Genomic DNA, 25,503 nt, shown 5'->3' with positions numbered 1-25,503 from the left:
AAACATATGCATCTTGTAGTACTATTTATGCTGATTAAAACTCAGTTTTGACCAAAGCTGTAGCTATTGTAGTTTTAAAGTTACAGACGTTTATTGTATCGATATTTTTATTGCATTTTTCCCCAAAATAATATGCTTTTATTGACAAATACAACTGTTTCATGCTCTAAACAGTTGTGACAAATTGTTGACTAGCATTCTAATATCTTATAATATCTCTTAATTATGCTAATCATCAAAAATGGAATTGACAGTATCTTATTACTTGATGTATTGATTATTGCTAAATTTTCAGTTTTTTTGAGTTTAGTTAGGTTAGGTTAGGTTAGGTTAGGTTTGGTTAGGTTATGTTAGGTTAGGTTAGGTTACATACGTTCTATATAAACCTCAAATAACCTTAAAATGCATAAGAACCTGACAGACAGACAGATATCATGTAAAGGTTCCTTATCTGATACTAGGCTTATCGGGAGAAACCAATGGACTAATATCTCATCCGGCTGTCTCTGTGGTGTGAATGGTTGCCAAAATTTACACAGAGACAGCCCAGGAGGGAGGAGTGTTCATCGGTCATCCCTGATAAGGACCAGGACCGTGCCTTATCACTCTTAGATAACTTGCCAAACTTTTGCGAGGAATCTCTGCCTGTAGACTAGTTTATTGAATATTTCATGTAGGTAGATAAACCTGTTATCAAATGTCTGAATCAAGATTATGGGAAATGAAGATACACTATTCTATCAAGGTTAATACACATAATAAGGGATCCTTAAAGTATTTACATTTAGACTGCAAACCAAGTATTGTACTTAAAGATACCTCGATGGTATAGGTACTGGCAGATATATTTTGGCAGCTTGATTTAAGGGTTAATATGTGATGAAAACTACTGAATATTACATTATATAGGTAGTAAAAAGCATAAATCGTCAGCAAATGTTGAGAAATTTAGTGTATTTCAAAACCTTTAATTGTTATTGGCATTTTAAAATCTCAAACCTTTGTAGCCTATAACTTTGAAAGTATTTGAGCTAGAACAATGGTTGAAACTGTGTTTTAATCAGGGTTTAGAGTACAATAGGTTATGACAATTTATTTATGTGCAAATTCATCATTTCCAAATGTATATATCCCAGAGAGCAAGGTTCCCCCCCCCATATAATGTCTCGCGTAGCAATGCTTGTATTGGCCGTATTGTAGGCATTCAAGACGTGATTGCAGGTTTTGTTTGTAAAATAATCAATTATTTTGTAAACTATAGATATTTATGGAATTCTTGGGGTTCTAAACTTTGAAGCAACAAATACTTTGTTGATATATGAGGTTTATAAAATTAAAAATTGATTAGTTTCAAAAATATAATCAAATAATGGATGATTTGCATGAGAAAACTCAATTAATTCTAGCGAATCACACTTTGTTTTTTAATTATTAAGCAAACTATTGCATTTTTATCCTTTAAATTGGTTTAATACCATTAAATACATTGTTCTTTGTTGCAATAAAGCATTTTCAAGCATTAAAATTGTTAAATTACAAAATTATAAGCTAATAAAGTAAATTTGTATGTAAGAAAATACTGCTTTCAACTTTTAAAAGTCAAAGAATGGATTAAATATGATATTTTTAAATAGCATTTGGGATTACGTATTAAGAAAAAGAGTGTATAAAAGCAATTCAATTAAGATTCATACCAAAAAAATATTTATAATCGATAAAACACATTACGTAAAATAAAAATCAAAATATTTTTTGCTAAAAATTGTCTTTATTTGTGGATTTTCTTTTAAGTCTTATAGTTTGAACGCTTGAAAATGCTTTATTACAATAAAATACTATCTAGTTAATGGTATAGAACTAATTTAAACGATAAAAAGTAAATAGTTTGCTTAATAATGCAAAAACATAGTCAGATTTACAAGAATTTCATGAAGTTTTTTCATGCAAACCTTGCATTATTTGTTACTATTTTTTATATTCTTCAATATTTACCGTCTAAAACCTTATATATCAACAGAGTATTAGTTGCACCATGGTAACAAACCAAAAAAAATCCATAAATACCAATAGTTTAGGTAAAAATTGAGAGTTTTCAAAACAAAGAAAACCAAAAGACCACACAAAGTGACAGTAGACTATGGACATTTGTGGTCAATTTTACCAATATACAACACCAATTTGACTAGATATGAGATATTGTCATATAGCAGGTATAATAGAGTCTTAAATCGTTTACATCATAAAGTTAGTCCCATATTGATGTGATTAGGTGTTCAAAAGTTGAGGGATTTTAATATCTCAAATTTAGACAAGTTAATGATTCTAGAGTAAAAGTAGTAGTTATCTACACCTTTGACCAAGGTTCCTGATAACTGATTTACCTCCGGAAGCTAATCTTTAAGACAATAAACTCTCATAACAGCTTGAACAGATTAGGCATGTCCATACAGTTGTAGACTTAACTTATAATTTTGAGAGTGTTTAACATGAGGTATAGGTTCATTTCATACTAAAGTACAAGTTTGATAACAGTCAGTTTGATTGTTGTTGGTATTCAAATACCATATAGGCTTAATAAGGATTTCATACAAAAGTACAAGTTTGATAACAGTCTAAGACAATTGGGTTTACAGATTAATACAATTTATTGAGTTTACAGATAAGTCTGTTATCTAAATGAGATAAGACATGACCCTGCCAAAAATTGAGATAAGGCACGGTCCTGGTCCTTATCAGGGATGACCGATGAACACTCCTCCCTCCTGGGCTGTCTCTGTGTAAATTTTGGCAACCATTCACACCACAGAGACAGCCGGATGAGATATTAGTCCATCGGTTTCTCCCGATAAGCCTGGTATCAGATAAGGAACTTTTACCTGATCTGTCTGTCTGCCAGGTTTTCCACAATTACTTGATAAGTAATAAGATTAAACCAACTGTAGGTATTATATACCTCTAAGGATTAAATAAAGAGGAGAAATATGAAAGAAATTTGCAAAAAAAAACCTTTAACAGTTGTATTTTGGGAGTAAACAAAATTGTCAAATTTGACATTTCAAACTCTTATAACTCTTGAACGGTTAAACCCATAGATATGGGATCAACTGCAGGGTGTATATAATTGAAATATCTACAATATCTGACCAAAAAATCAATATGTCATACTGGACCATATAATGGATGTATGGTATACAGTTCTGGCGTCAGAGGCCTGGCGGCACTGTGGGTGGTCTTTAGGTTTACGCTTTAAAAAACTCAATTTTTGAGTAAACTGTAGTGTTTTAAGATTTTTTACGGTTTATTACCTTGCTCCAACTAGTAACCTGTTGATATATGAGGTTTTAGACATTCTAAAGTGATTACTTTGAAAAATATAAACAAATAATGTATGGTTTGCACGAGAAAGACGAATGAAATTCTTGTAAATCTGACTATGTTTTTGAATTTTTAAGCAAACTATTGAATTTTTATCCTCTAAATCGGTTCTATACCATTGAGTATATAGTTCTGTAGTGTAATAAAGCATTTTCAAGCGTTCAAAATATACAACTTTTAAGAAAATAAACAAATAAAGTAAGATTTCACCAAAAATGATTTTGACTATTTTGTAAACATAAGGTTTTTAACCCATCAAATGATTGTTTTTCGTATATATTATAGTTTTATTCTATTTATACCGTCTTTGTGCAATTCAGAAAGCCATAATCCTATTCAAAATTATGGTATTTAAGCTTTTTTGGCTATTTTATAGTTGAAATCGGAAGTTTCTATTACGCATAATTAATTTTCACGTAATGTTTTAACCCATTAAATGAGTGTTTTTGGTATATGTTGTACTTTTATTCGTTTTATATACTCTTTGTGCAATTCAAAAACTTATAATTGTATTCAAAATAATATTATTTAAGCCAATTTTAAGCATTTAAAGGTTTAAGACGGGAAATCTGTTGGACGAAATTAATTCATGTACGTAATGTTTTTGACGCATTAAATGTATATTTTTGACATAATCTATAATCGTATTAGTTTTTTAGCCTCTTTGTGCTATTATTAAAGCAATACTTTCATTTAAAATCATAGTACTTGAGCCAATATTTGTTATTTCTATGAAGTACACAGTTTGGTTTCAAATTGAAATTACGTAAAAAATACAAGTTTTTACGCTTAAATGTGACTATTTATGATATATTTTAAAGTGGTTCTATCCTTTGGAATAGTGTAATGCGTTTAAATGCATTTTTAGCCTTAAATTACTACATATTTTTACTTTTTTCGGGAAAAATTGATTTTTTTCGTTGGAAAATTCAGATTTACACGGTGTTTGGACATTACTTCAACATAATTTCAACACGATTACAAATTATTAACTATATTTCTTCTATATAGTCTTTTCAAACGTTTAAAATCGATTCAGAGTGTACAATGTGTATTGACATCCGACTCAAGGCCGACCACCAGGAATTTGCTGACACGCATTCTTTCTCTGTCGGCATATCATAGCCTACTATGGACTAGTTTTTTTCTTAAATCGGAGTTTTGGAAATGATTAAACATATACATCTTGTAGTACTATTTATGCTGATTAAAACTCAGTTTTGACCAAAGCTGTAGCTATTGTAGTTTTAAAGTTACAGGCGTTTAATGTATCCATATTTTTATTGCATTTTTCCCCAAAATAATATTCTTTTCTTGACAAATACAACTGTTTCATCCTCTAAACAGTTGGGACAAACGGTTGACTAGCATTCTAATCACTTGATACCACTCTTAATTATGGTAATCACAAAAATGGAATTGACAGTATCTTCTAACCTGATTTATTCCAAATTTTCAGTTTTTTTGAGTTTAGTTAGGTTAGGTTAGGTTAGGTTAGGTTTGGTTAGGTTAGGTTAGGTCTGGTTAGGTTACATAATTTCTATATAAACCTCAAATAACCTTAAAATGCATAAGGACCTGGCAGACAGGCAGATATCAGGTAAAGGTTCCTTATCTGATACTAGGCTTATCGGGAGAAACCGATGGACTAATATCTCATCCGGCTGTCTCTGTGGTGTGAATGGTTGCCAAAATTTACACAGAGACAGCCCAGGAGGGAGGAGTGTTCATCGGTCATCCCTGATAAGGGCCAAGAACGTGCCTTATCACTCTTAGATAACTTGCCAAACTTTCGCATGGACTCTCTGTAGACTAGTTTATATAGTTATTTCATGTAGGTAGATAAACCTGTTATCAAATGTCTGAATCAAGATTATGGGAAATGAAGATACACTATTCTATCAAGGTTAATACACATAATAAGGGATCCTTAAAGTATTTACATTTAAACTGCAAACCAAGTATTGTACTTAAAGATACCTCGATGGTATAGGTACTGGCAGATATATTTTGGCAGCTTGATTTAAGGGTTAATATGTGATGAAAACTGCTGAATATTACATTATATAGGTAGTAAAAAGCATAAATCGTCAGCAAATGTTGAGAAATTTAGCATATTTCAAAACCTTTAATTGTTATTGGCATTTTAAAATCTCAAACCTTTGTAGCCTATAACTTTGAAAGTATTTGAGCTAGAACAATGGTTGAAACTGTGTTTTAATCAGGGTTTAGAGTACAATAGGTTATGACAATTTATTTATGTGGATATCTATTATTTATAATTGTACATACTCCTGAGAACAAGCTTTCCCCCCCACCTATATAACGTCTGGTGTAGCAATGCTTGTATTGGCCGTATTGTAGGCATTCAAGACGTGATTGCAGGTTTTGTTTGTAAAATAATCAATTATTTTGTAAACTATAGATATTTATGGAATTCTTGGGGTTCTAAACTTTGAAGCAACAAATACTTTGTTGATATATGAGGTTTATAAAATTAAAAATTGATTAGTTTCAAAAATATAATCAAATAATGGATGGTTTGCATGAGAAAACTCAATTAATTTTAGCGAATCACACTTTGTTTTTTAATTATTAAGTAAACTATTGAATTTTTATCCTTTAAATCGGTTTAATACCATTAAATACATTGTTCTTTGTTGCAATAAAGCATTTTCAAGCATTAAAATTGTTAAATTACAAAATTATAAGCTAATAAAGTAAATTTGTATGTAAGAAAATACTGCTTTCAACTTTTAAAAGTCAAAGAATAGCTTAGATATGACATTTTTTAATAGGATTATGGATTACGTATTAAGAAAAAGAGTGTATAAAAGCAATTCAATTAAGATTCATACCAAAAAAATATTTATAATCGATAAAACACATTACGTAAAATAAAAATCAAAATATTTTTTGCTAAAAATTGTCTTTATTTGTGGATTTTCTTTTAAGTCTTATAGTTTGAACGCTTGAAAATGCTTTATTACAATAAAATACTATCTAGTTAATGGTATAGAACTAATTTAAACGATAAAAAGTAAATAGTTTGCTTAATAATGCAAAAACATAGTCAGATTTACAAGAATTTCATGAAGTTTTTTCATGCAAACCTTGCATTATTTGTTACTATTTTTTATATTCTTCAATATTTACCGTCTAAAACCTTATATATCAACAGAGTATTAGTTGCACCATGGTAACAAACCAAAAAAAATCCATAAATACCAATAGTTTAGGTAAAAATTGAGAGTTTTCAAAACAAAGAAAACCAAAAGACCACACAAAGTGACAGTAGACTATGGACATTTGTGGTCAATTTTACCAATATACAACACCAATTTGACTAGATATGAGATATTGTCATATAGCAGGTATAATAGAGTCTTAAATCGTTTACATCATAAAGTTAGTCCCATATTGATGTGATTAGGTGTTCAAAAGTTGAGGGATTTTAATATCTCAAATTTAGACAAGTTAATGATTCTAGAGTAAAAGTAGTAGTTATCTACACCTTTGACCAAGGTTCCTGATAACTGATTTACCTCCGGAAGCTAATCTTTAAGACAATAAACTCTCATAACAGCTTGAACAGATTAGGCATGTCCATACAGTTGTAGACTTAACTTATAATTTTGAGAGTGTTTAACATGAGGTATAGGTTCATTTCATACTAAAGTACAAGTTTGATAACAGTCAGTTTGATTGTTGTTGGTATTCAAATACCATATAGGCTTAATAAGGATTTCATACAAAAGTACAAGTTTGATAACAGTCTAAGACAATTGGGTTTACAGATTAATACAATTTATTGAGTTTACAGATAAGTCTGTTATCTAAATGAGATAAGACATGACCCTGCCAAAAATTGTTATCTAGAAGTGATAGGGCACGGTCCTGGTCCTTATCAGGGATGACCGATGAACACTCCTCCCTCCTGGGCTGTCTCTGTGTAAATTTTGGCAACCATTCACACCACAGAGACAGCCGGATGAGATATTAGTCCATCGGTTTCTCCCGATAAGCCTGGTATCAGATAAGGAACTTTTGCACGATATCTGCCTGTCTGCCAGGTTGTGAATTTTCCACAATTACTTGATAAGTAATAAGATTAAACCAATTGTAGGTATGTTATACATTTAAGGATTAAATCAAGAGAATAAATTGGCAAGAAATTTGAACAAAAAACCATTAAACATGTAATTTTTGAAGTAAACAAAATTGTCAAATTTGACTTTTCAAACTCTTATAACTCTTGAACGGTTAAACCCATAGGTATGGGATCAACTGCAGGGTGTATATAATTGAAATATCTACAATATCTGACCAAAAAATCAATATGTCATACTGGACCATATAATGGATGTATGGTATACAGTTCTGGCGTCAGAGGCCTGGCGGCACTGTGTGTGGTCTTTAGCTCTATGCTTTAGTAAGACTCAATTTTTGAGTAAACTAAAGGCTTTTAAGATTTTTTTCGGTTTATTACCTTGCTCCAACTAGTAACCTGTTGATATATGAGGTTTTAGACATTCTAAAGTGATTACTTTGAAAAATATAAACAAATAATGTATGGTTTGCACGAGAAAGACGAATGAAATTCTTGTAAATCTGACTATGTTTTTGAATTTTTAAGCAAACTATTGAATTTTTATCCTCTAAATCGGTTCTATACCATTGAGTATATAGTTCTGTAGTGTAATAAAGCATTTTCAAGCGTTCAAAATATACAACTTTTAAGAAAATAAACAAATAAAGTAAGATTTGACCAAAAATAATTTTGACTATTTTGTAAACATAAGGTTTTTAACCCATCAAACGAGTGTTTTTGGTCTATATTACAGTTTTATTCTATTTATACACGCTTTGTGCAATTCACAAAGCGATAATCCTATTCACCACTATGGTATTTAAGCTTTTTTGGCCATTTTATAGTTGAAATCGGAAATTGCTTTTACGCGAAATCAATCTTTACGTAATGTTTTTAACCCATTAAATGAGTGTTTTTGGTATATGTTGTACTTGTATTCGTTTTATATACTCTTTTTGCAATTCAAAAACCTATAATTGTATTCAAAATCATATTATTTAAGCCAATTTTAAGCATTTAAAGGTTTAAGACGGGAAATCTGTTGGACCGAATTAATTATTTTACGTAATGTTTTTGACGCATTAAATGAGTGTTTTTGGTCTATATTATCGTTTCATTCTATTTATACACTTATTGTGCTATAATAAAAGCCATACTTTCATTTAAAATCATAGTACTTGAGCCAATATTCACTATTTCTATGTTGTACACAGTTTGGTTTCAAATTAAAATTAGGTAAAAAAATGCTAGTTTTTACGCTTAAATGTGACCATTTATGTACTGATGTTCTGTATGTACCATTTACTGATGTACCGTAAATGCCCCCATATAGCCTCTAAAACGCCAAAAATAGGGTAAAACCATCATATTTTACCTATTTTGGGTGTTTTTTCACCAAAAAAATTCAAAAGTCCTAGGTCCAAAAACGCCGAAAGTGGGGTCATATTCTGGTATTACCTCTACTGGTGGGCCTTAATAAATAAATCTAATGTAGAAGCTATCGATATGACCTAGCAAAACCCCATTTTATTGACAAAAAACTTGTAATTTCTTACAAAAAAATAATTTGCAAAATCCAACAACTTTAAATAGACGAAAGGCTGGGAACATAAAAGACTGGTAAAATATGTACCTTTGAGAATACAAAGCCACCAACAAAATTTTCCTTCTTAACACTTGACGAGATACATAAACACAATGTTGTGAAGTGAGAAGCAGCATGGGGTATATTAACGTTATATCCTTTCATACACATTATGAGGTTAGGGTAAACTATGGTGCTTAGGGTGCTTTATGAAAACGCTTAAGTAAGCAGTAACATTTCGTAACACATCTGTTATAAACCCTATAACTGCCTTTGGTGTTTAGAAAGTAATTGGAAATATTACGGAATTTTACAAAGCATAGAGAGTAAATTAAGTTGATAATTGTAACTTATAATAAATCATACTTAATATATGGAAATGATTTCTAATAATTATCTTTAATATACACATATATATATATATATATATATATATATATATATGTATATATATAATTCAATCGTGCCTTTTTTAACGTTTGAAACCAGACCTAATACACAAACAAGATTCAAATATTTTTGTTAGGTCAAAAAAGAATAATAATTCTAAGAGTTATTTGCCTATAAACAATTGCTATACTGAGTTAAAAATACTTACGCATCCAAATTGAAATAGGAAATGTAAAACAACTTTAACAACTCTTTTTTACGTGCAAAACACGATTTGACTTACATCGTTTCAGTAAACATAAAATATTCATGTTAAGTTATTAAATTGCACTAAACAGCCAAAGTATTTTTTCCCATAACTCGAACTAATATAGTGGTTCGGAACCAAGACTTCAACATAAGTAACCTACCTTTAAAAAAATGAAAATCAGGAACAAAAGAATAACCTTAGATAAAGAAAGCAAAATAGGCACTAGCTCCGTTGCTGCCACTTTTTCTTCTGCCATATCTCTCCCCAGTTGCCCATCGTGCTTTGTTTTCTCTGTGTATCTTTCTTTTGTGTTAAACTTTTATATTCTCGCAATAACTCTTCTGATTTGTCGAGTACAACTCTATTTTGTAAATAAAAACTACGAACAGCATTTCAACTTTAGGCAATTACAGTTGGATTTTAAATTAGTATACCATTTAAAAAAGTTAATACTTATTTATCATATGTAACAAAAGTTGGCGTTAAAAGTTAAAAGTTAAAAGGTACAGTTTTATTGCATTTACGTACATTTTAAGAGCAGCCAGTAGCTTTGAAGAATGAGCTTGTTTTAGTATCTTCATCTCATTACAATTTGAAATATTTATTTTAGTTTTGAGTAATACATTTTATGTTATTCCTACTGATGAAAAATACAATCAACAACATTATTATCAAGAATATTATGAAAAATTTTTCATGAATACAACATTTAAGCAGGTATAATTAATCAATTCGAGTAGGCTCTTTAAATCAACAATAGGAAAATATGTTCTAAACGCTAATTGAACAAAGTCAAAGTCAAAATTGTCCACCCTCAACTCTAAACAATTATAAATGTTGTTTTATTCAAACAATAAATCTTTTGTATAGCACTTTATTAAAATAACGGCATTCATTATCAACATACAGGCTAAACTGTTTTTTGCATAGCCAAACAAAAACACAAAGTTTATTTAGCAACACAACTTTTTGAACATTTCACCCACTATGAAATGTAAAAAGATGCAAATTTGGCACATTTTTATGAAATGTAAAACGACGTAAACGTTATTACATTTACTCAATCGCATATTTTAAGGTTAATCATAGATGTATTGAGTAAGTAAATTGAATATACTCTCCATGTATATAATATTAACCACGAGACAATAAGCTCCTAAACCAATAAATAACTAAGAAGTAAAACTAACTCAGATCAATTATGTACCTATCTTGGAGTGTACAATGAATTGCAATAACATTATGGTAACTTATGCTGTATCTTTAATATTTTGACATTATATATAGTAGGCAAACAGTTATTTTATTTGATTTTTTCAGAAATGGGACTTTTGGTTAAAAATTATAAATACTAAGAATATATAATATTGTTAAGAATGATAAATAACCAAATATAAGCCTATGTAGCAAATCTTAAAGAGATAATATATTAAGAGATCGTATTAAGCATAATGTTTGGATAGACAATGTGTTAATAATACAAAATATATTTTACCCATAACTTACTCGGAGATAAAATCACGTTGCACATGTGAACCAGTTGCTTAGTCGTGCGTCAAAGATGTATTACATTTTAAAGGGAACATATTTGTATTTACTTGGTACGAATGAATGTAGTTTTTAATTACTTATTAATATAAGCGTTAATTAATATAATCGTGCTAGTTGAAAAATTATGTTTTCTAATCCGTCATTATACATTTGGAAAAGCAACCAGTATCTAGTACTAAATTTTGCAATTAATTGAAGTTATCGGCTATGTATAAATAATGGCTTAAATAACTTAAACTGTCAAAATGATCGATTTATTTACATTTGACAACTTTTTCTGGAACAAAATTACTTTAGGTAATTACTTTAGCCTGCCTAAATCGCGATTCTACTATCCGTGCAGTGTATTGTTTTAACTATTGAGGTGTATTACTCACAAAGTAAAAAGCTTTTAAGTCCCTAAGAAGTAAAACGCGGTAATTAAAGATTATACATAAAAATGTAACTTTATTAAAAGAAACCTAATGTAAATAAAATTAAGTTTTCCAAAAAATTTTTTCAGACTGTATTAACCGCTAAAGAGTTGTATTAATAAATTTTTAAACTCCTTTCAATGTTAACGTACTTAAACTTAGCCCCTTCTTCTAATTGAATCATAACCATATGTGGTGTGTAATCGTTTATCAGTTCGTTTTACGCCAATGCCTGAACTCTACTATTTTACTAACAGTAATAGTATAGTTAAATTTTTCTCTATTCTAATTTATTGAACTTATGCAAAAGTTATAAAAGTAATAAATTCAGAAGTAATTTTATCTATAAGGGTCTAAAAGCTTGAAAGTTACTCAAAAGCTAGAAAAGATTACCGAAACTTTCAATTTTGAATATTTTGCTAATTTATTTGTGCATGCAGAAATTTTCTATCAGTAAATATCCCTCAGGCCGTTCTAACTGTTAACAACTATTGTTATTGTGCTAACTATTGTATGACAATAGTTGTTAAGACCTTTTTACAGAAAATTATATTAGTCTTTGTTTGCAATCTACTCTCCTGAAACGTAGTATTTCTTCAATATAGAGGTTTTTGTAATATGTTATTTTTATGTACCTAACTGATTGCTTATGAATGATAGAAATTTGTTCTATAAATCTAAAATATACGATTAACCCCACCTTTGTTACAGCAGTAAGATAGTAAAGGCAATTTTTGTAGCGACATAAGATAATGCAAAATGAATATTGCAACTTTACATACGTAATTTCAAATGTTCAACAATAAATGAGCATTTAATAAAATTAACACCAAGCTGCTTTAACTGCCTCTCTCAGAGGAAATCACAGGCATTGTCTCCCATTATAAAGGGATATAAAATACATAAAAATAATGTTATTTAAACACCACTAGGGGTTTATAAAATTGAATCAAACTCAAAACTAACTTACAAATTTTTTAAGAGGTATGTTTTATAACGTGTACAATTTGAAAAAAAATTACTTTAATTGAGTCAATTATAGTTTTGTTTTTTTATCCAACACAAAACACAGCATTTTAGTTCGTTGTAAAACTGTTTCCATTATTCTTTTCTTCCACAGTCTGGTCCACATCGTTGGACGAAATCAGTGATCTCAACAACCCTCGAGAATTTGAGAGAGTGGATTAAGAAGCTCGTTCTATACAATCTCTGCAATAATAAAATGCCTTGTTCTTACCCATCCAAAAAATAGAGGTTCTTATCAGATAACTTAGATAAAAAACAAAAGTGTAACACGTTTTTTTTATTTATTACAGACGTTACATGTTTTTTTTTTTTTTTTTTTTTTATTACAGACTTAACTTTTAAGTTGTTCTAGAAGTGATCTATAAAAATCCTTTTTTTAAACCATTCCCTTAAGTTCCCTTAAATCAATAAATGCTAACTGAGATAAAAAATATTTAACATGCACAACATTATTAAAATTTTATCTAATAGGGTTGTAAAAACTATACAATGTATTAAAAAAAGGCACCCTTTAGCTTATTAAGTTTAACCTTATGAACGTCATAATATTTTCAATATTTACGAACAAAAACTATAGTAAAAATCCGTATTTATCTTGTCAAACTATTTTAAGAAAGGAATATGTTGTTTGATCGTCATAAATTACAGAAGCAAAGAGCTAGACAAACCTTGTTTTTTACACTAATACATTACCACTTATCATGTACGGAATAGAAATCATTTAAAAGGAAAATAGATTAGGGCCAAATAACTATTAAAATTGAATGGAAAAGTTAAGCTTTAAGTTGTGCTGCTTGGCTTAACAGTGTCTCTGACTTCTGTTAAAAAATAACAAGGTAAACTTTCATCATATGCAAAAACATGTGAAAGCTTATGGATGATTCTTCATTAAAATAATTTGAATTTCAGGTTTATGTAATATTTTTTACATGGATAAAATAGTGATAGCCTACAACTCATAACATATTACATCTCTGTAGTTGTTAAGCACAGTAATATAACAGTATTAATTTCTTAGTTGAATAAGAATAACATTTTGATATTATAAAATTTGTTATTATAACAATATTACAGGATACGGGATCCGGACAGAATATTATCCAGATGTAGAGGAGAATGTTTGTCAAACTTAAGTCGAGAGCAAGAGAGCTTGTTGAGAACACTTGAATGGTCAAGATGTTGGATCACTCCTATTGTGTTCACAACTTCTCTCTACCTACTGTTACACTACTACGCTATTATATTGATAATATCTTGAGAAATTAGCTTAGGTTATACAACTTATTTTCTACGTACAGCTATTTTCTACGTATTTTAAACATTTCTAAAATGATTTTTTTCATGAATAAGATTACACATAAATACTACCAGGTATGATCAAAGAACGATCGTTAAAATATTTGTTAGCTCATTGAGAGAAAACTAGCCATGAGTTTCCTAACAATATGTTTAAACTATAGTTACCACCATATTTACTTATACACAGTCTTATATTAAGCCACCTAACAGATTAACTTGGCAAATACCTGGAGCATACTACTAAAAGGTAAAATGATAAAACGGAGGATATTACAGAAATTAACTGATCTGTAAGTGGTTTATAGGTTAACTTCCGTCTAACAATTACTTGTCTATACTTCATGAGCTACTGTAACTTAATGTTATACTGTATACACAACTATTCAATCATTAATATACAACGTTACGTTCTTACTAGGCCATCCTAATTTTATAATGGTTTAATACATTATTTATAGAAACGTCTGATTTGCTCATTAAGATTGCATGTTGAGATGTTAAAACATAATTTTATTTAAGCTCCACCTTGTTAAAAATCTGAAACATTTAGAATGTTGTGGTTATTTTATTTCAAAGAATAAAATCTTTAATTGACAAATAACTTCCCATAATTTTCTTATACGTCAATAACAGCTTAAAAGTTGAACTGAAAGAAATTTAAGTATTTTTATGAATTTTTGAAAACAACAAATGATAAAAGCTCCCCATAGAATGCGAAAGTTTGTAACGTATAATAAGGCTTAGCCTACTTGGTAAAGCTTTTTGTCTTAATATTCTACAATAATTGCTGAAAACAGTCGTCTGAATTCAAAATAAACGATTAGGCACTTACTATATTATATACAAGGGGTAGAGTATACATATTTCCATTAAATAATATTCTTAGTTAAGTTTCAAAATATCCTCAAGCCATATAACACTGAGAGTTTATCTTAAATAATGACATCTTAAATACCACAAGATTAAGCAGTTTCGGAATGTCACTTATCCTTTCATCAATTCTTCCTAAGATGTTCAGAGAAGCTCATTTAGTCCTACTGTCCATTACGAACATGTTTTGGTCTTTATTTAATTTGACTATTATTCCAAAAACTGCCTTATACATATTTATTATTGAAATGTGTAAATATCATCAATAAAACACAATAGTTATATAAACTATGGAATAAAAAAGAATGAGTTATTAAATTATAAATTTCATTCTGGTGTTTCGTTATAAACTATTTACGCGTATGAACAAAATATACTACGTTCTTAACGTTTCATAAGAATAAAATCTTTCTGTGAACGGGTATAAACGTTTGACATTTGTAAAACAGACATTATTTATAGTTCAAAATGCAAGGAAGTGTGAAAAGTTCTGCATTTGGTATTCAAATGTTTCCTTTGCTCTGGAGATAAACCTGACAAGTTTACCCTGTAAAGAAAGAATCTGCAATTGTTTGGTGAAACAGACTTGTTCAACACATAAAAATCCTTGTATCTATTTAACAAGGTAAACCGTGTTTTCTTTATATTAAAAAAGTGTACAAATAATTCCTACTACAATGGTTTTTGCAAACATTTTTCTTTATTGATAGTTTTTCGTTGTTTTAAAATTATGTTATTTACGAGCATTATCTCTTTACTTATTTGTTCATTTTACGTAATTGTTTTTACCTTTATCTTTTGTTAATTTAAAAATATCCATCCTTTACTAATATTAATGGATTACTGACAATTTTTGAATAACACATACGATAATAGATCAACTCATAATTAACTATTATTGTTGGCCTTTTTCGTAAAATGTTTGAGTTTTTTCTTCGATTTAGTTTTTTTTTACTATTAGATAATGACACTTTATTTTAAAATACAATATTTTACGCTTTCAAATCATACTAAAACCATAAATATTACACGCACAATCAAAGTATTTTGTAGTACCATGTTTGTCAGTAAACCTAGAAACACACCCTCAATACAGTTTATAATCGTGTTTACCCTGTAAAAGCTTCATTCTACGCCATCATATCTATCATATCAATAGCCTTGCGTCTGCTGCATGAATTTAAATAGATAGTTAGGGTCTTTACTTGAAAGACACAAAAAATAAGTATTAACTGGCGGATAAATAAAAGGCTTCTTTATTAGAATTAGTTCATTTTTCTTTTGGGTATCAACTATTGTATTTTTGAACATATATATTTTTAATTTCAGCTTTACATGAATAATTCAAATCTCCAGCAAATTTTGATACAATCACTAAAGCGTGACAAATTCGTTGCTTCATTCAAATCGTAAGAGTGCCTCCATTGGTGTAGTATAATTGAAATCGAAACGAAGTAATTTTTACTACAATCTATTATTAATTTTAATAAAAATATACAGTAATCTGCAGGATTATAAATCTATCTTCAAATATAAAAATACTAAACTAAAAAAAGATATATTACCAAGCAAATAAAACGTCCTTAATCAACCGTTTATATTTAAGTTTCTTGTTTTTGTTGGATGCTTTTGACACGTTTTGATTTACACAGCAAAACTATTCCGTGATTATTACATTATTTAAAGTTTAAAATATTAATTTTTTTCTAATTATACACCAAGGAAATGTAAAATAGTTCTGTTACTTTTAATACGGGTTTCTACCACTAGTACTGTGACAAAATGCCACAGTAAATTGTGTTTATGAAAATTTAAATGGAAAAGAAAAATCTTCGAAAAGATAAACGAGACAACTTAATTTTTTATGTATATTATTTGTTGCATTTCCTAATTGCAGACATTTTCTGACATCAATGGCATTGTGAAAATCGTAAACGTACAAGGCTCCTCAAACCATCTTTACGTTGGTTATTGTACATGTTATTTTATTTTATATAATCTATATGAGATATCTCGTACCCCAAATATGTACTGTAGTTATGGGCATGCATGGTTTATTAGATCTTTTAAAATGTAAAAACAATATTCTTATCCAGAATATAAACTAACATTTGCATCGAAAGGTCTTTGATACAAACATGAGTTTTTATATTAGTGTATTAGATATTATAGTAGAGATTGAAAACTAATTTTTTATTCCAAAAACGGATTTCAATACTAGTAATGAATTGAGTTAACTAATGCAGTAAATAAAAAAAAAATCAGTTTAACATTCATGAACAATATTTTACTTTTGGAAACATTCTGAGAATGTTATATCCTGTGGAGGAAGGTTTGCAGTCTTTTATTTTACTGAATAGGGAATCGCTAGAAATCAGTTTTCTGAGAAGTATTGCAACCTTTTATAAAGATAGCTTTATGGATTTCATTATATTCCTATTTTTATAGACGTTTGATCATACTCCTACTCTCTTGTTTTATCTTACTTTTTCATTTTAGAAACAAATTTCAATTTGTTTGAATATCTGTTGACTTTGCTGTGCTATATGCATTTTTTTATTCACCTTCTTTAGCATGGTATCACAATTCAGTGTCTAAAACCAGTAGATAAAAATTAATACCAGAAACCGGTTCCTTAATTTATGTTATGGTGCATCAGACTCTTAGGAATACATATCCTCTTTTTGGAATGCCCCTTGTCTATTGTGCTGCAGCTGTATGCAGAACGTTTTGACTTCAAAACTGGGTGTTACTTAATCAGAAATGAAAATATCTGATTGAGAGACTTTTAATATAATGAAAATAATCCTGACGAGGCAATAGACAGTACACTTTCCAAAAGTCAACTTAAAGATAGAATGGAAGGTTATTTATTTTTGGAACTAAAGGTTTGCAATTATCACATTTTACAGGCTAAGGGCTTTTCGGACTCGACTTATATAAAAATTGTGATTTTTTAACCACCCTTTTAAGTTATTTTGTTGTATAGTTGTGTTATGGAACCCGCTCATAAAATCGATATGTTATGTTTTGATGATATGTTTTGATGTACTTTTATTTGCCATATTTACTTGTTATGGTTTAGTTATAGTGATCGTTTGACGTGAGTATTTCTGAATCCCAATAAGTACTGCAAAGGAATTTAACTAATTGATTGCTCTCTAAGATCCTGTGATATGAAAGTAAACTGCAGTAATAATGCCACAAGCTGTAAATAATATAATACAAAGTGACTGTATAAGTTTTTTGTCATAAATGGTTATATAAGATTGATGAAATAAAATTTTTTTAATTTGTATTGTTAAGGTTATTATTTGTTTACATTTCACTATGTGGACCAATAAAAAAAAATTAAAAATTATTTGTGTAAAAGTTCCCTAAGATTTCTTGGAAGCTAGTTGCCATCTAGGATGATTTTAAACAGTTATTTATCGTCCAAAACTATTTCTTTTAAACATTAAGGTGATAATGATTTAAAAATCAATAAAACTATGGATTAGAATTATACTTAGCCGTTTTGAATTGTTTTCCAAGAGAGTCTACGGAAGGTAGCGGCCATCTTGGATTTACCCGCCGTAAGAGCAATGTTAATTTCGTTAATTTCAAACGTAAGATGTAGTGTTATTTACCATCTAAAAATATTTGTTCGAACACCAGAATGATTTTAATTACAATATCTAGTATACTGTGGGATTAGATATTTTCTTTGTAGTTTTTTGTTTGTTTTTTGAGTTAGAACGTCCGGGCTTTAAGGAATCTTAAAGTGGGTTTATGAGGGGTATCAATTAACAACATCTTTAAGGAGTTTTTTATAATCATAAGTTAAAAGTTTATACATTTAATTGATTGTACCAAAGGTTATATTTACTCAATTTTTTCTATCCAACCCAAACATATTAAATTTTACTTTGTGCATTGTGTGGTGATTTTTGATTAGCGGTGATTTTAGCACCCATGTGAAACCCCTAATTTCCACTTATTAAGGGGACTTAAATGATTCCTCTAATATCCTCTTTCAACCAGAATAAACTATTGAGACACAATTAAAAGGCGATATGACACCGAAAACCCTTTGTAAGCTCTAAAAGATAACAGAAGTCACTTATAATGTCTTAATTGGTTTTCTATACAGTAATGAATGTCAGCGTATATTTAACATGGGATATTATGATTAAAATTCTGACCAAGCCTAGTTCTACAAAATAATCAAAACATATCCACACTAATTTAAAGGGATATCAGATAAATGCGTTAGCTAATCGAACATCTTTCGTATCTCTTCAAATTGGCTACACACAATATACACCACAAAAAATCAACAAACTAAGTTAGGATATAACTACAAACACACACAGTTACGCCACTTCACCAGTTGTTCTGTTATGGTACTGACTTCCGAGTCTCGTTGTCATTATATTTATGTTGGGCGAGCTTTATTTGAACTCGTTATTTATATTCAACAGTGTTATGTTTAAAAGGTAGATTGGTTTTATATTGTGGTTAAATAACTAATATGCTGTGTACAAGCAACATAAGGTAGTGTTCAAACATTTTGTTAAAAAATCTACGGATTATATTTTCTTTTGTATGTTTGCAGCTGCTATAAAAAATATGAACTTAAAAATTTTTGACACTTATGTTTTTTGGATGAATTGTTATGTTGTTATAACAGAATAACAATTTTTTGTAGTATTTTACTATGATTGAGTATACTTTTTTTGTGGGTAATTAAGCTATTTTCTGCTTAGTATCGAGTCTTTTTCTCTCAATTTTTTTACTTTTAACAAGCAATGGAAATACCACTACACTAACCTAATACGTTGGTGATCTTTACTGACGTGTTATTGGGGTTTTAAATTATAATAATTAAAATTAAAATTATAATTAGGTCTTTATGGGGTTTACTTATAAACATAGATGTATTTTCTAAATGCATATTTAAATATTGGAAAAAATAACTGTTTTACAAAAGGTCTTTAGATCTTTATCAATAGTTACTGGTATTTTGAGGCTGAAAGGCTCAAACTAATTGTGCATTTTTCATTTCTTTTTACCCCTTAAGGCCAAGAAAATTTAAGTATATAGTTTCTGTTTTATCTTTTGTAATGATTAAAACTTCGAAACATAATACCAGTCTGGAGTTTATCCAAAAGTAATTTAAGATATTGACTAAATGTGATATAAAACATCATGCCGTAAATCACTATTGGTTGTTCCAGAGCACAAAGGAAATACCAGCTAATTATGTAGATTCACATCTTTCAAGCCATTTAGAGTGGTTACCTTTAATAGTGAATAGCATTGATGTAGTTTTTGTGATACTATTTTTCAACAGGTTTTAATGCATTGACATATGCTTGAAGTAAACTAGATTACGTTTAAAGTGTAGGGAGATAAGGTTGATCCATTTAAACTTTTAAAGCTTATAGTCACTAAAACAAATTGTATAGCGCAATAATGTATCTATCTTTTTATTTTATATAAAGTAACTCTTATACACTTTATGTATAGAATTGCCTCTGTAGTCTACGCTCCACTCAGCAGTGTGAAATGATTGACATTATTCAACTTAACTTGTCACTTCATGATGTCACTATATGATTATTTAATTATTTGTTACTATCACCGCATAGTGCATTGCGTTGGCTGAGTTAGGTTAGACCATAGAGCCAACTCTTTAATCTATGGTTAGACGTAAAGGGAATGGCGAACTTAGGTTAATCTGCATCTAATTAAAATAGCACAATTATTTATCTACACATACAGGGTGTTTGTGAACTCTCTCGAAAAAATTCACAGGATTATTCCTTGGGTTAATACATGAATATTTTACATTATAAACATGGGTCGCCGGAGCCTCGTTTTCTGTCTGTCCGTCTGTATGTGTTCTTTATAAATAACTTTATAACTCGAGTTTGAATTGAGGTACAAACTTTAAATTTGACACACTTGTGTATTTTAACGTGTTACACAAACATGCAAAATTTCATTTCGTTGACTATAGCCGTTTTAAAATGGCGGCCATCTAAAATCTTTGACCTCAAATTACGTAAAAACCACTAGAGTTACAAAAGAAACACAAGGATAACAAAATGTGGGAAATTGTATGCCAAATTAAATGACACCTAGATCTTAAAGATCGGACAAGAAACAGCTGAGTTATTAATTTTTTAAATAATTAATAATTTCTTTACTGGCTTTTAATTGTTATTGTTTATTCTTAAAAATCATCTGATCCTTTCTAAATTGTCACAACAATGTAAGACAGCTGGTTGGACAGATGATTTTGAGATGATCACATGATTATTTTGAGTTATTAATTTTTTTAATAATTAATAATTTGTTTACTGGATTTTAATTGTTATTGTCTATTCTTTAAAATCATCTGATCCTTTCTAAATTGTTACAACAATGTAAGACAGCTGGTTTGCCCTAACAACAACATTTAGTTTTTTTACTAGAAGGTAAATGTATTAAGTGTCCTATTTTTACCTTAACTATTGAGATGTGTTTAAGGTTACGTAATGTACTCTGTATCAGATGATTTTAAAGAATAAACAATAACAATTAAAAGCCAGTAAAAAAAATATTAATTATTAAAACAAAACTATAACTCAGCTGTTTGTTGTTCGATCTTTAAGATCTAGGTGTCATTTGATTTGGGATAAAATTTCCTAAATTTTGTTATTCTTGTATTTTTTTTGTAACTCTAGTGGTTTTCATGTAATTTGAGGTCAACGATTTTAGATCGCCGCCATTTTGAAACGGCTATAGTCATCGAAAAAAAATTTTGCATGTTTGTGTACCACGTTAAAATACACAAGTGTGTCAAATTTAAAGTTTGTACCTTGATTCAAACTCGAGTTATAAGGTTATTTATTAAAAACACATACAGACAGACAGACGGAAAACGAGGCTCCGGCGACCCATGTTTATAATGTAAAATATTCATATATTAACCCAAGGAATAATCCTGTGAATTTTTTCGAGAGAGTTCACAAACACCCTGTATAAATACGCCATAAGATTGTATTTTTTGTAAAAGTGCAATATACACTCCCTCATCAAATTGAGTTTTACTAACTGTCTTGAAAAGATCATGTGAACTGGCTTTCATGTGGTTTTATAGGGTGAATATGGATTCCTTTCTAACTTAACTTGAAAACATATTTTCAACTTAACAACAACAGATATTTTCAGATCTCAATATTCATCAATGACATGAAGATAGTTATAAAAATCCCTTTTCTTCAATTTGCTGATGATATAAAACTTGTGGGATTTTCATCCCTCCATGCAGTGGTTGTTAGTGATGTTCTCGTCTAAGTTTAGTCCATTGTCCAAAGATAATATTATGTTAATCCCACCAAGAATAAGTTGATAAACTTGAGCGTAAAACAAAAATATCTGGATATTGAATATTTCCTAGATGGCAGCCTGTGCTTGAAATCTAACCAAAAGAAGCCATGGTGTTTTGAGTACTTGTCATTAAGTTAGGACCACACATTCACAAAATCTGCACCAAGGCTTCAGGCATGCTCGAAATGATCTCCTGCTCTGCAAGACACTGTTTGAGCATCCATACCTGCTCGATCCAGTGTAGGCTAAGTCCTTTGTGCGCCTACCTAGACTACTATGGTGTGGTCTGGCCTCCTTTCTAACCAGCTCAGCTGAGCGTGCACCTAGTATAGCTGCAAAATAAAAGAGTGGTATTTACAAGTCATTAATGCAACGAGTAGTAGTACTGTTCAAATATTGTTTGATGTATTTGCCATTATGCCTAACGTGATGTTTTTAAAAACTTTGTGAATTAGGATGTGTGTGTAAATATAAATATAATTCTGAAACATAACAAAACGTGAGTGCATTAAAATATAATAGAAAGCAAAATAGTATTCAGGTACAAGGCTTCGACGGGGCGTAAATCCCCGAGGACCTGTATTTGGCACTGTTTACTGAATATTTTTTTAATGCTACAAGATTTAATATTTTTCATCTCTGAATCTTAGTTCTTTCATTTCTGAATATGCAGAATTTCGATGCGGCATGTCGAGAGGCAAGTAAACACAAAATACGAGAACGAGGATCGAAAGTGGGATTGTATTTATATAAGAGTGACGTTTAAATTCAATTCAATTCGATTTATTTTATGGTTGCTGACTGTCTATAATTTATTCATCTGTTCAAAGTATACAAAGTGTACGATCATTCGATTTATTTAGCTGAAAATTTATGCACTCGAGTATTTGTTTTAGTACCTTATTATTGGGTGTGCTGGACCATTATTTGTTTTAGGAGCTGTGTCGTACCAGTTCATCTAATAAACAGTTTTTTTGTGGGATTTTGTGCCTTTTATACTTTTACAAGTACTACCTACATTAATGTCACGCTTTACTCTAATATGACGTGTACGATTATTGTAGTAACTACTAAGATTAAGAACAAGACAACATGGCGACATCTAGTTACACACCTTGCTAGACTTGAAGTGACGATCATCAAGACGGAAAACTCCTTGACCGATCGGCAGCCAATCAGGGAGCTCCACGCCGACGTAGGCAGTGCAGCCACTCAGTAACTTAATCTGTTTCCGGTTACTAATAATCTAATATGGTCCTATTGCTACTATATTACACTCGCCACCATTTAGATTAGGCCCACACTACTGCTGTAAGACCACAAATAACATACTCTTCTAACATAAAACTTTCTCTTCATAATAATTTCTTTTTTTCATTTTTATTAATTAAACCTTGATTCCAACTTAAAAATTCTTCTCATAAAACTAAAATAAACTCTTCTCACTTCTGCCTGAATAGCTTAAAGGTCTAGCTTTTCAGGCTTTTGAATTGTCCTTTTTGACCTTCTAAGATTGGGCGGGCTGCACTGCACTACCGCAGGTGAGTCTTCATGTCTTGGCTGGACCGCTGCAGTCTCAGAGTCCTTCAATGGAGATTGCCGCCTGGGCGAAACTTGCTGCCTCTCCTTGTCCTCTGAAGTTTCTCCTCGCTCAGGAAGTACTGGTTTCATGGGAGACCTTGGCTCACAACTTGGCACTGCTATCCCCTCCTCTTCCATGTTCACTCTAGACCTGAGGTGGTCAGCATGGCAACGCCTAACTTTTCCCAATACACTAACAAGATATATTACAGAACTTTTTACTTCCAGAACTTTTCCAGGTACCCAATCAATTTTCTCCTGCCTGACAGTTTTGACGAACACTTTCTCTCCAACTTCAAAGGATCTTGCCCTTCCCCTATGCCTATCCGAACTCTCCTTCTGTCTGTCCAGGTTCGTGTCAATACGAGCGTTGAGGTTAGGTTTGAGAAGTGCAAGCCTAGTTTTAGGTTTCCAGTTGAGAAACAATTCTGCCGGGGTAAGTCCGGTTACAGTGTTAGGTGTATTTCTGTATGTCATTAGGAAGTTATCAAGTTTATGTTGCAAAGTCAGAGAACCAGTACCACCTTCACTCAACACCTGTCTCAACAGGTTCTTCTTCACTTCTTGAACGCACCGCTCGGCCGCACCATTTGACGCAGGATGATAAGGAGGTGATAAGACAAACCTTACTCCATTCTTCTTTAAGAATTCTTTGAACTCAAAACTTGTAAAAGAAGGGCCATTATCAGATACTAGAGTGTCCGGAAGCCCATACGATGCAAAAAGTGAACGGAGACGCTCAATGGTCTTGAGAGAACTAGTAGATTTCATAACAAACACCTCGATCCACTTGGAAAAACTGTCTACTAGTACTAACATTTGTTGCCTAGAATTAGTATCTTCAGCGAAATCTATGTGCACCCGTTGCCATACACACGGGGCCACTGTTGGAGAGGGACTTTTGGAGCTGCATTCCTCGTACACTGACAAATATAACAAGAAGACACTGTTTCTTCAATACCTTGTTCTATACCGGGCCACCACACATAGCTACGTGATAACAGCTTCATCCGTGTAATGCCTGGATGTTGATCATGAAGCAATTCTAAAACTTGATTCCTCAATTTTGTCGGAATGACCACACGGGCCCCCCACAGAAGACAATTACTATCCACAGAAAGTTCATCTTTCCTTTTTACAAAAGGCAATAACTCTTTATCCACAGCACCATGCCAGCCGTGCCAAACATAATCTCTTACTTTAGATAATATAGGATCAGTACCAGTGAATTTAGCAATTTCCTTAGAAGTGATAGGTGATTCGGTACTCACCGTGCTGAAGCAGTTTAGTACCTCCACGCATTCCTGAGTGTGCGAGATAAAGTTGTTTTCCAGTTCCAGTGAATCACTTGCCGGTAACGGCAACCGGGATAAGGCATCGGCATGTGGCACATCAGACGCCTTGCGATATCTCACTTCGAAGTCATACGAAGCCAAAATCAGGGCCCATCTCTGTAGGCGCGCTGCGGCTAGGCTTGGAGTTCCTCGCTTTGAGCCAAAGATAGTAGCCAACGGCTGGTGGTCACTCTGTAATATGACATGTTTTCTCCCGTAAATATACTTATGAAATTTCTTAGCACCAAATACTAATGCTAGGGCTTCCCTATGAAGCTGAGAATAATTTTTCTCACTTTGACTTAGAGTTTTAGAGGCGAAAGCAATAGGCCTCTCTTCGCCATCAATCAAATGGGACAACACCGCCCCCACGCCTCGAG

The 25,503-nt window shown here is 30.8% G+C and overlaps 1 protein-coding gene across 1 annotated transcript; it reads right to left on the bottom strand.

The window, feature by feature from the left end:
• Positions 1–23,669: 23,669 nt before the first annotated feature.
• LOC128992919 (uncharacterized protein K02A2.6-like) lies at positions 23,670–24,608 on the bottom strand. The gene has a single exon (XM_054416663.1). It carries the CDS (start codon positions 24,606–24,608, stop codon positions 23,670–23,672), a length of 939 nt encoding a protein of 312 aa, XP_054272638.1.
• Between the last annotated feature and the right edge of the window lie 895 nt (positions 24,609–25,503).

This window comes from Macrosteles quadrilineatus, unplaced genomic scaffold (genome assembly GCF_028750875.1).
Source record: "Macrosteles quadrilineatus isolate MER2022 unplaced genomic scaffold, UCM_ALF_1.0 Scaffold_4__1_contigs__length_99947679, whole genome shotgun sequence".
Lineage (NCBI taxonomy): Eukaryota > Metazoa > Arthropoda > Insecta > Hemiptera > Cicadellidae > Macrosteles > Macrosteles quadrilineatus.
The sequence above is the reverse complement of the archived record's forward strand: the minus strand, read 5'-3'. Positions and strand labels throughout refer to the sequence as shown.